The sequence below is a fragment of the Parasteatoda tepidariorum genome, chromosome 11, assembly GCF_982258835.1.
Source record: "Parasteatoda tepidariorum strain Cologne lab strain chromosome 11, Ptep-v5.0, whole genome shotgun sequence".
Lineage (NCBI taxonomy): Eukaryota > Metazoa > Arthropoda > Arachnida > Araneae > Theridiidae > Parasteatoda > Parasteatoda tepidariorum.
This window is the reverse complement of record NC_141765.1, coordinates 2,449,132-2,462,221: the sequence shown is the minus strand read 5'-3', so window position 1 is coordinate 2,462,221 and position 13,090 is coordinate 2,449,132. Positions and strand designations below refer to the sequence as shown.

The 13,090-nt window shown below is 31.0% G+C and overlaps 1 protein-coding gene across 4 annotated transcripts in view; it reads left to right on the top strand.

Annotated features, from left to right (window-relative positions):
• Dus4 (Dihydrouridine synthase 4) overlaps positions 1-13,090 on the top strand; it is a 96,575-nt gene that overhangs the window by 52,959 nt on the left and 30,526 nt on the right. For all 4 annotated transcript variants that reach the window (XM_087154792.1, XM_087154793.1, XM_087154791.1 and 1 more), the window contains one exon: positions 9,609-9,730. In XM_087154792.1, the coding sequence (XP_087010918.1) occupies positions 9,609-9,730 (122 nt within the window). The remainder of the gene's footprint in view (positions 1-9,608; positions 9,731-13,090) is intronic.

The following is a 13,090-nucleotide window of genomic DNA, read 5'->3' as shown; positions in this document are numbered from 1 at the left end:
AAGATCACGCAGTGCCTCTAGAAATTGGAATAGTTTTAATCGCCAAAGTTCCAATTATATGAACCGATCAAATTCAAGAGAAGGTATTTGTTGGTACCATCGTCGTTTTGGTAAAAAGTCAACCAGATGCACTAAACCCTGTTCATTTGTTGCTGCTTTCAAAAAATCGGAAAACTAATTAGGCCATCCTTGGCGACGCAAGACGATGGTAGCCAGAATTCAAGTCGCCTTTTTATTTATGATCACTCTAGTAAACGAAGTTTTCTTATCGATACTGGAGCTGATGTGTCTGTTTTACCCATTTCTTCAAAACAGAGAAAAATTCCTGTTCCAAAATTTTACTTGTATGCTGCTAACGCTTCGCAAGTGCACACGTTTGGGACACAGCGAGTTTTCCTTGATCTGGGCTTATGAAGAACATTTTTTTTGGACCTTTATTGTTCCTGATGTTTCTAAACCAATAATAGGTGCTGATTTTCTTAAGGAATACCGTTTTGTAGTTGATATTAAAAAAAGAAAGTTAATAGATCCTACTACATCTTTAAAATCCTTTGGTCGACTTGCCCATGTTCCGTCAACTAATTTGACTACTGTGTCGTCTAAAACTACTGATCCTAGAATTTACCAACTGTTGAACAAATTCAAAGATATAATAATAGAACAACATTAAAATGCAATTCTAAAAAGTAAGAATTAAAGTTGTAGTAACAACAAACTTAAAGTTCATAAACAATTATAAAAACAATGCAGAATATGATGAGTGATCTAACGTCGCTTCATTATATAAGTATATAACTGTAGAACATTCGACAGTTAAAGAGATCAAACATGATGTCACCTATCATACTATAACAACTGGTCCCCCAGTTTTTTCAAAACCTAGACGTTTGGCACCCGATAGATTAAAAATTGCATGAAAAGAATTTGAGTACATGATTGAGCAAGGAATCTGTTGGCCATCAAAGAGCGCTTGGGCCTGTCCTTTACACATGGTACCAAAGAAAAATGGAAGCTACAGACCATGCGGTGATTATCGAAATTTAAATGCTGTCACTATATCTGATCGATATACATTGCCACATATTCAAGACTTCAACAATCAGTTACATGGTTGTGAAATATTTTCGACATTGGACTTAGTCAGAGCTTATCACCAGATTCCGGTCGAACCTAATGACGTTGAGAAAACAGCAATCTGTACCCCATTTGGTTCCTTTGAATTCATAAGAATGAGTTTCGGGTTATGTAATGCCGCACAAACCTTCCAAAGATTCAGCCATACCGTACTTCGCGGATTAGATTTCTGCTTTGCCTACCTTGATGATGTACTTGTGGCTTCTAGAACCGATGACGAACATATTTCACATCTAAGACAAGTGTTCCATCGATTTCAAGAAACTGGTTTGGTCATCAATTTAGAAAAGTGCGTCTTTTTAAAAGCAAACATTAATTTTTTGGGACATTATATTTCAGAAAAAGGCCTCAAACCAACTGATGACCAGATCAAAATTATTGCTGAATATAATAGGCCAAATAATATCAAAGAACTGTGTCGTTACCTTGGTATTATAAATTTTTACCATTGATTTATACCGAATGCTGCTGCGAAATTGGCGACACTTAACAGTTTTCTCAAAGGAAAGAAGAAAAATGATAAATCAATAATAAATTGGACGGAAGAAACTATTCAAGCCTTCGAAAATATTAAGAAAGAACTATGCTCTGCCACATTATTAACGCATCCAGATAAAAAAGCGAAATTAGCTTTAATGGTTGATGCATCTGATCATGCGATTGGTGGTGTGGTGCAACAAAATATTTCAGGTGTCTGGGAACCACTGAGTTTTTTCTTCAAGAAGTTGACAGACACTCAAACACGCTATAGCACTTATGACAGAGAGCTACTAGCAGCCTATTCTGCTGTAAAGCATTTCAAGTATTTCTTAGAAGGACATAATTTTACCATTTACACTGACCACCATCCTCTAATTTATGCATTTCTGCAGAAAGGTGATAAAGCATCACCGCGACAAATGAGGCATCTGGATTTTATCAGCCAATTTACAACTGATATACAGCACATTTCTGGTGTAGATAATGAAGTAGCTGACGCACTATCAAGAGATAAGATTGAAAAATTACTATCAAGATCACTATCAAGATTGATAAATTACCCATTTTTGGAACCGATAAAGACATATATTGTGATATTTCTACCGAAAAACCACGACCTTATGTGACAAAGGCATTTCGAAAAGTAATATTTTCGTCAATCCACGACCTATGTTATCCAGGAGCTCGAGCTACAGCACATCTAGTGACAAAAAAGTTTGTATGACCTTCAATGAGCAAGGATGTCAAAGATCCAAGATACAGCGACATGTGCATAAACCGGTTGGAGAGTATGTACCAACTTCAAAAAGATTCGACGAAATTCATCTGGACATAATTGGGCCTTTGATAACTTCCGAAGGACAAAGATGTTGTGTAAACCTAATAGACAGGTTTACGCGCTGACCAGAAGCCATACCGGTGCCTGATATTAAAGCTAACACTGTTGCAGAAGCAATTTATAGTGGTTGGATTTCTCGCTTTGGAACACCGTCAATAATAATTACAGATCGAGTCGTCTCTTTTCACCGAACTTGCCTATCTCTTGGGAATCAAGCGAAGGCGAACCACATCTTACAATCCTGCTTGCAATGGGTTTATAGAGCGATGGCATCAAACTCTGAAAAATATCATCATGTGCTATAATAATCCTCAGTGGACGAAAGTTCTACCTACTGTACTACTAGGGCTACGCTCCACTTTCAGAGAAGAATTCCAAACAACTCCATCGGAATTGGTTTATGGCTCAAATATAAGATTACCTAGTGATTTTCTCCATGAAACACAAGCATCTACTGACATTTCTACTTTCGCTGGTCAACTGAAGAAATATTTCTCTCAAGTTAGGCCTGCTCCACCTTAATGACATGGAAAATCTCCCATTTTTGTGACGAAAGATCTTAACACTACTTCTCATGTATTCGTACGAACTGACACCGTGCGTCCACCACTTCAACCCCCATATGAAGGACCTTTTAAAGTGTTTTCTAGAAATAAAGATGACTACACACTATCAATAAAGGAAAAATCCAGAAATATCTGCATTAATCGTTTAAGACCCTGCTTCATAGAGCAGTCTGCAGACTTGAAGAACAACGCCTCTTCACACCTTCAGTCCTTCCAAAAATTGCTGCGTCAAATATCAAGAAGAAAAGGGTTACATTTTCTGACGAACCACCTAAAAAGTCTTTTTTTAACAAGACATAGCGCGTTGGGAGACCTATTAAAGTTCCATCTAAATTTCTCGATTCGTTCGAATGAGGTTCTCACTGGAAGGGGAGTAATGAAGCGACGTTACATCACTCATCATATTCTGCATTGTTTTTATAATTATTTATGAACTTTAAGTTTGTTGTTACTACAACTTTAATTCTTACTTTTTAGAATTGCATTTTAATGTAGTTCTATTATTATATCTTTGCTTATTTGCATCTTAAATATTTGATACTGCATTTAAACTAAACTTGTCATGTATAAATTGTAAATAAATGTAAATAGTAATTATTTAATGTGTTTATTCTTCAAACCATTCATTACGCTTCAGTTGCGAAACTGGTGGAAATAAAGAACCACGCTTTTCAGTTATTGCAGAAACTGTGGCTTTGAAGATTGAACAGGATACAATCAGCAAAACACGCGTCTCTTGCTTCTGCGTCAAGCTATTCAGTGCAGAATGAAAAGAAAAATAAAATAGAATATGCAATGGAGATAGTGACGGAGGAAGACAAGGTTAGCGCCAAACGCGCGTCTTACACTGTCTCTCTTCAGCAGCCCACAAGGAGTAATAAAATGCGTTTAAAACTAGATAACACAGTTCTTGTCAGTCAAAGATATGGTGTGTACATATCGAGTGTTATGAAAGATTTGGGTTTAATATCGGAATCAGATACCAGCCTCGTTACAGACAAAAATGAAATATGGAGGGAAAAATCGAGAATTTACAAAGAAATAGTCTCAAAATCAAATGAAAATCGTTCCACTATATATGGCCTTTATTTTGATGGACGACATGCAGGGTTTGAAAAAACCCAACTCGCCTGGGTTTTGTTGAAAAAACTGGGGAAAATTGGGTTTTATTTGAAAAAACCCGCGGAAAAGTGGGTTTTTTCATTTAGTGCTCATAAATTTTACTGTTAAAATATTTTTATTTATTAAATAGTGTTGTATAAGTAAGCACTAAAATTTCATCTGACTTTTACCTGTAATAAAATTAAACTGGAATAAATATTTAATGGTCTTCCATGTTTTTACAATACGATTAATGGAAAGTGAAATTAAAATTATGTATAATTATAAAGAGTATGAGTTACTTGTCCCTTTTTTCAAATATTTAGATAAATATATGAATTTTTTGATACATTTTTACTTTATAGTTTCAAAAAACAAATTAATCTTAAAATTATAAAAAAGCATAGATAATAAGTTATAGTTTATTTTTTTGAAATCAGAAAATAAATTTAAACTTAAATTGAAATAAATATTTAATGGTCTTCCATGTTTTTACAATACGATTAATGGAAAGTGAAATTAAAATTATGTATAATTATAAAGAGTATCAGTTACTTGTCTCTTTTTTCAAATATTTAGATAAATATATGCATTTTTGGATACATTTTAACTTTATAGTTTCAAAAAACAAAGTAATCTTAAAATTATAAAAAGCATAGATAATAAGTTATAGTTTATTTTTTTTAAAATCAGAAAATAAAACTTTAAATTTGTTTATTGTTGTTTAATGTATCACTTAATAGAAATTTTTTTTTGTTTGCTTTCAATATTTTTAAACATGATTAAAAGAAACAAAATAAATTGTATTCAAATGAAATCTTAAAAATAATATTTAAAAAATCTTAAAAGTAATATTTAAATTTTTAATTGTGATAAACTTTCTCCAAATAGTTAAAAATTGTCAGCAGATGTTAGGAGTTAACTTAAAAAAAGGTCCATTTTTTCCTTTATTATTATTATCATACAACAGATTCAAAGTGTCTACATTTCTCTCTTAGATGGTGATACACTTTTATGAGTTTTGTAATTTTATCTATTCCTAATCTATTTCGAAGTTTACTCTGCACCAAACCGAAAGTTGAAAAGTGTCTTTCGATAGAGACAGAGGATGCTGGTGTTGAGTGCGAAAAAAAGAATTGACAGAAATTTTGTGGAAGCTAGGAATTTTATTTATTTACTTATTTATTTTTTTTGCCGTAATTTTCCACTATTTTTTGATGAAAACTGTTGAATAACAGTGTCAAGCATCATTGATTTTGGAAAGTATTCAGGATCGGAAATTTTGAATGCCATAACACGTGGCAGAATTTTTGGATGGTGCTTAGAAAGACTGTTTCCTGCTCATCATTTAAAAATTGTCCCCTTGTTTTGGGATCCAGGATGCATATGCTAATAAATGATGTGGCTGAACAGCCTGATTGAATCTTTTTACAAAATGTTTATGGGGTTCTAATTCATCACACGATAGTAAGTTAATTCATATTTCAACAGCTTCTGAAATTGAAATGTTTTCTGATTGAAGCTTTTTTAAAGCTTCAGAAACAATTGATATCTGTTTTTCTCAATTGATAGTTTATTGGTAAAGCCCAACATTATTTGATATTTTTGACATATTATTATTAGATTCATTTTGATGTTCAAGAACAATCTCTTCATATTTATGGTAATTATTGGCAAAAGTTTTTACGTGCTTACAATATGAATTCCACCTAGTATCATTGGGTCATCAAGCAGTTTTTTTCATTTGCCCATCCATGTGCTTGATGCACATTTCTAAAATATTTGTTAACTTCAATGATGTGTCCAATGATAGCATTAGGAAATACTTCTTTTTGAACCAAATTTTAAAAAAAACAATTTGTGAAAAAAACCACCAAGTGGGTTTTTTCAAAGTGGGCCCACTTGGGGAACCCTGGTTATATGTATTTTATATTAAGTTTAAATAATGCATTATGACTATTATCACGTATTTGAATCTTCTTTATTGTTAAGTACATTATGTTTCATAATTTTTTAACTCAAGAATTATAAAATATAAATGCAATAATATAAAAGAAACAAGTTTATTAATCTTTTTGTTTTCACACACATTTATTTACTATATTTGTTAAACATATGGATATTACCTGTTATAAAATTAGAATCTGTAAATATTTATAATCAGTAAAAACTAAAATTTCATCTGACTTGAGTTAAATAAAAAACTGAAATAAATATTTAATGGTCTTACATGTTTTTATAATAAGATTAATAGAAAGTGAAATTAAAACTATGTATAATTATAAATAGTATCAGTTACTTGTCCCATTTGTTTTCAAAGAATTAACCCTAAGAAAATGATTTCATTTTTAAATAAATAATTTTCAAAAATTCTCTTATAAAAAGTTTTAGCTTCTTTTTTTTTTAAAAGCCAGAAAATAAAACTGTTTAAATTTGTTAATGTATCACTTGGTAAAAAAAGAAAAAAATAGTTTCTTTTCAATTTTTTCAAACATATGAATTAATAATAATAACTTGTTTATTAATATATAAAGCATGCAACTATATTCGAAAAATTGATCTTTTCAGACTATATTATTTAAATTATTATTTTATTTAATATCATTAAAATATTACTTTTTGAAAAAACCCACTTAAAGTTTTCAATAGTACCTACTATAAAATTATATGAAGATTCGAGTTTCTTTTACTTTACTAATATTAAAAACTTAATCACATAAATCATGCAACTCTATTTGACAAATTTATGCTGCACAATAAATTATATAAAAGTAAATGCAAAACAATAAGTTTTAGTAAAAAAAAAAAATTTTTTTTTGAAAAAACCCACTTATCGTTCCAAGTGGGTTTTTTCAAGGTGGGCCCACCCAATAAAACCCGGGCGGGTTTTTTCAAAGTGGACCCACTTGGCGAACCGTGACGGCATGGCAAAACTTTAACATCAGAAACACATGAGGGCAAACAGTTCCAAAGAACAATTATAGAAGCTCATTACTGTATTCTATCGGAGCCTGATTCTACACACATGGGACATGTTACGCCTGTAAGTGGATCTAGTCTTCATATATCTAATAGCATTTACGAATATGTAACAGGTGATTTATTGGATGATTTTAGTAACCTTTTTGTTCTCGGGTCTGATGGTACTGTAGTAAACACAGGAGTGTTTAATGGTGTAATTCGCAGGCTTGAATTGAAACTTCAGAGACCAGTACAATGGATTATTTGCTTAATTCATTTCAATGAGTTGTCATTACGACACCTATTTGAGTCCATTGATGGCAAGTTATCTGGCCCCACATCTTACACCGGAGAAATTGGACGGAACCTCAAAGGATGCGAAAAGCTTTCAATTGTTGCTTTTAATAGCATTGAATGCGAGATGTCTGATATTGATCCCACCACTCTCAGTTCAGATCAGAAATACTTATTAAACATTTGCACTGCATTAGTTCTGGTGTTTGTTGTTCAGATCTAGCTAACTGGGAACCAAGAACATTGAATTTGGCTTGCTGGCTAACAACTGCTAATCGAATACTGAGGTTATATATATCTACATTAGACCCATCCAATGAGTAGCTAACTTTAGTTGTATTCATTTTAAGAGTCTACGCACCCTCATGGTTCCGAATAAGGATTCATCATTCCATAAAAGACAGTACTAGACACCTGTGGCACGTCATCAATTCCTCTCGCTACTTGCCTAAAAAGTATCGTGACGTAATTGAACCAATTATTTCTCGCAATGCTTACTTTGCAGCTCCAGAAAACATGCTTTTGGCCATGTTAACGGATGAGAGGTGCCATATTAGGACCCTTGCAGCTCGGCTGATTATTATTTCAAGGGAAGTTAGCCCAGAATGAAATTGTGTTAGCAGATTTGTTATTCCTGCTCTTAATTTTGAAGCAGCAGACTATGTAGATCTCATTGACTGGCAAGCTTGTTATGTGACATCGCCTCCCGTTCTCAGAGAGATCAGTTCTCACGAACTTCTGAAGATGATAAAGGACGGTATGCCAATGGACTGCTGGGACTTTATTAAATTTCCTTCACAAGTAGTGGAGCGGATTGTGAAACTAGTTACTGCAGCTTCGGGGAAAACAGTTGGGCCGCTGAACAGGGATAGATTTATTAGAGCGGCACTAGAATCCAGAAAGCATATGTCAAAATTTGAGACAAAAAATGATTACAAACAGTAATGCTTTTGTCATTTGTATGTTTGAAAGGTAAAATAAAGTATCTCTTCCCATTAAAATGAGGTAAGTGTGAAGTTTATTTACTTAAAATTTTGCCTTCATTTTCCAAAATTTCGTGGCAATGAGGTGGCAGAAGATATTAAAATATAATTCTAAAATTTTTTATGGTTGTATTTGTTATAGAATGGCAACTTTTAAACACTACCCCAAACCGATAAACGAAATAAGGGTTTGTTTATTTTTATTTTAATGATTTTTAGTTCAATTTTCAGAACTTTCGGCCCACAGAGGCAACAGAAGATATTGACCCAGAGTTTTGATATTCCGCACAATTTTTAATGATGGGTGTTCACGTCTTTTCCGCACTACTGCAAAAAGATCTAAGAAATTTTGATTTTGATTTTTTCTATACGCCCTAATATATATATATATATATATATATATATATATATTTATAATATATATATATGTATATAAATATTTAATGTTTGTAAGTTCAGAAACACTCTGGTGCCATAGCAACTGTAGTTGGTGCAAACAGATACATATATAAAATATCTCCTGTCTATGAACATTAAAAGCTCAAATACCTGCATCAAACAAGAGACAACAATGTTATTGCATATTCAAGATTTTCATTCTTTTGCATTTAATACTGGAGGTCGGGAACTCATAAAGTTAGAGAGTTAATTTAGTCTGTCAGGCAAAGATTAATCTGTGGCACCCTTTATAGTGCCATGCTATTTATGTTATAAGGGTCTCAAATTTTTATTTTGCATTTATAATTCGTATTTTATAGATGAAAACTAGTGTGTCTTAGGAGTTGTGTTCATTTTTTTTTTGTATCTTGTTTATGTGTTTTGTTATGCAAAATCACTTAAGTCTAAGAGCTAATTATTCTTTATTAAAATGCTCATACCAGAAGGAAACCACTTACATGGGATAATTAAAAGATTGATTTATTGATAAATACATAAAAGGTAAAAGATTACTCTACCATAGTAAAAGTTAAATACAATATGAACCTTGATTTCATATTTTGTTTTCAAACCTCTTACATGCCAAATTTATAAATTATCTATTGCTCAGTATTAAATATCTATTTTGAATTATCTATTTTCATTATTAATTATCTATTGTTCATTAAAAAAAGGTTATCATTGTTAAGCAAAGTTTGTTTTATTCTATGAACTTAATTGAGTTAATTTTATTTATATCACAATTTTTTCCCTTAATTTTGAAACCTGATGCACTTTTTGTTGTTGTTGTTATTAAATTCTCTGTCTTTTAAGGTTGCCTTTCCGTATGCTTGTTAGAAGATATTGCTGTGATGTTGCTTTTACACCTATGATGATAAGCCATTCATTTCTTGAGTCAGCAAATGCTAGAGACAGTGACTTCACAACTTCCTATGGTAGTTATCCATATTTTTCTAAAAAATTAAATGAACAATATTGATGCATGTTAGTTATTCTTTATTCCTCAATTAATTTAGGTACACATTTCAAAGTTTTTTCTATTTTTTACCAAATTCTGTGGGGTGTTTTTTTTTTTTTTTTTTTTTTTTTTTTTTGTGCATATAAGTGGGTAATTTTCATAAATTAATTTCAATCAGTAATTAAAGTAAACAAATATTTTTACATGAGAATATATATTTTTTAAAAATATTTAAATACATATAGTTCTTTTTAAAAATTATTTAAATGTTTTCACATGTGCTTATTATTATTTCTTTTAAATTATTTTTAGTTTATAATTTGTTAACCAGATAACATTGAAAATTATCATGTCTTTTACTAGAAGCCACCCTTCTATCCACCCGTTTTAGCATATTCAAGGTAAAAATACTTCATCTGTAGCTTAATTACTAATAATATGTAAAATTAAACTTTAAAAAAAAAACTTGTTAAGTAATGTCATGTCTGTTACCAAGTTTGTTGTATCTGTTACAGCAGTGTTTCCCAAACTTATGACTTTTGTGTACCCTTTCTAAATTTTTCATAGCGCTGCGTACCACTAATAAAGAAAATTAATGTATTTTTTACTCTAAAATAATTGCATTAAAGTTAAAAATCACAACTAGCTGTTGATACCATTATTTATTAACTGTTAACTCTGCAAAAAATAGCCAATAGAAAAATACGTAATCGTAATTTTTCATAGCTAGCTTTGTTCTTAAATAAAATGTTTTGAAATTTTCGTTGGTTGCAAGATATTTCGCGTACCCCTGCTAAACTGTTCTCGTACCCCTGGGGGTACGCGTACCACACTTTGGGAAACACTGTGTTACAGAATCAGGTGACAGTTATGGCTTTTTTTAAAGATCAATAATTTAGAAGACTAATTCATTCTAAATATATATATATATATATTGAAATTCAATTATTATCCAATTGAATAAATATATTAATATTTTTATACAGTTAATTAGGGTAATAAGCATGACATATTAGTGTAAATTATAGTTGTGTAGAGACGGAATTTTTTAAAGTGTTACTGAATATACTGTACAAAAATATTTAAAGGTACATTTAATGTTTTTTTTTTATTATTTCATTACTGAAATCTAATTATTTCATTAAATTTTGAAATTGCAAAAATATGGATTTGGAGATTAACTACTAATCAATGTTCTATAAAATGTATCCAAAAATTTTCATTTTATAATTTCGAGTTTCAATACGAATCAAACTCTATAACTCACTAAATAATGAAACTAACTAACTGAGACATTCACGATTTCTACTTCAAAAAGAGAAAAAAAAGTTCATATTATTATTAAAAGGTTTATTTTAATATTATTTAGTTATCATCCATCTGTCTTGTCTTTTGAGGCAATCCAAGTTAAGAGCCAATTTTCGATTTCTGCGAAAGAAGTGAACTGGTTACCTGCCAAATCGTGCTGCATTCGTCAGAACAACCCGCAATCAGAAGGAGCAATGTCCAGCGAATACAGCGAGTGCGGTAAAATACCCCACTTCCAAAAATTTTTTCGCGATATCAGGCCTACCGTTATTATGAAGAAGAATAACTTTGTCATGTCTTTGCTCGTATTCCAGCCTTTTTTCTCTTAATGCACGGCACAAACGAATCAATTGTAGCCTATACCGATCGCTCGTAATGGAATCACCAGGTTGTAGCAGCTCTTAGTATACAACACTATTCACCATTCTTGAAACGTCCAAACCATTCCCTACATGATTTATCAGTTGGAGCATTGTCACCATTAACTTCTACAACCATTCAATAGCGCTTCATCTGCACTTTTCTTCCAATTAAAGCAGAAACATAAAACCTCCTGCAAATGGTGGTTAGTTACCACAAAATTTTACATATTCAACATAGTAAAAATCCGGGTTTTTGTATGAAACTCAAAGCGATATAAACTGAATATTATTGATGTCTAACCTCTCTGAAGCCACCGAAACCAGCTGTCACTATGAAACATTCATAACAGCAGAGCCATCTCTTAAAAACGGACGGAACTAATTTGTACTCCCAATAGATCGATTATTATATATTTACTTATAAATAATCATGCTTTTATTACTTAATTATATTTATAGTTTTTTTTCCACCAATATAAAAGAAAGATGTTTTAGTTTCTATAATTTTTTTTATACAAAAAAAAAGAAAGCCACATATTCTATTCTTCTTAAATTGATAAACCTTGAAAAAAGTATTACAAATCTATATTTGAAAGATTTTTTTTTAATGTAATTATTAATATTGTTTTCCCTAGGTTTTAAGATTGTGGCAGAGAATTTGTCACACATGTTTTTTGAAGCTTTCAGTTGTTAACTTTTTGTTTACTTTAGTCAATTTTTCAAAAAATAATTCTAAAAAATTTCCAAAGTAGACTCAGTATTTTCTGAAAACTGGATATCAAAGTTAACTATTTTAATATAACATGGATAGAATATCCAATCTTCCTTTACCCTGAAGTATGTGAATTTTTATTATTAATGAATAATGTTTGAAATTAACTGGAAATAGAAAAAATTGAAAATGAAAAAGAACTATATATATATATATATATATACAAATTGTACCTACTGTGGGGACAATCAGACAATCGAACACTTGATCTTGAACTGCCCACACTTCCAGACACTCCGTGGAAACCATTTTGCAGGACAAAATTTGCACCAATGCTTTGCTAAGTTGGTCTGTAGAAACATAGTTAAACAAATTATAAAGGTAACGTTGGAGGACACTCTGAACCACATTTAACTATGCTCGGAGCCTGCGAACACTATTGCTGGTGTCTTGTGTATCTATCTAATTTCATTTTAAATTTCTCTACATTTTAACCTGTATTGTTTTTATAAATTTTTAATTTAACAAGCATTGTTTTTATCAACTTTTAACTGATTGTTTTGATTCTTAACATGTTCTGCCTTTTAACCTCTTTATCGAATTTTAACTTCTATATTTTATCACTGTTTTGCATGTTCCTGCAAAGTTTTAACATTTATTGGTTTTTGGGTGATTTTGTATGTTTTTTTTTTTTTTTATTTAACCTTTTTACTACTTTATTATTTTATTTGGTTTTAACTTGTTTTATAGAATTGTACTGAACATTATTTTAGATATTCAGATTTTTATATTCACTGTTGATGTAACTTTTAGAGATTTACCTATTTTTAATGTATCATTTGTGTATGTATCAACTCTCGTATGCCCTAAAATAGGGCGGGGCGAGATAAGAATAAACTATATATATATATATACATATATATATATATACAGGGTGGCCACAGGCTACTAAAAT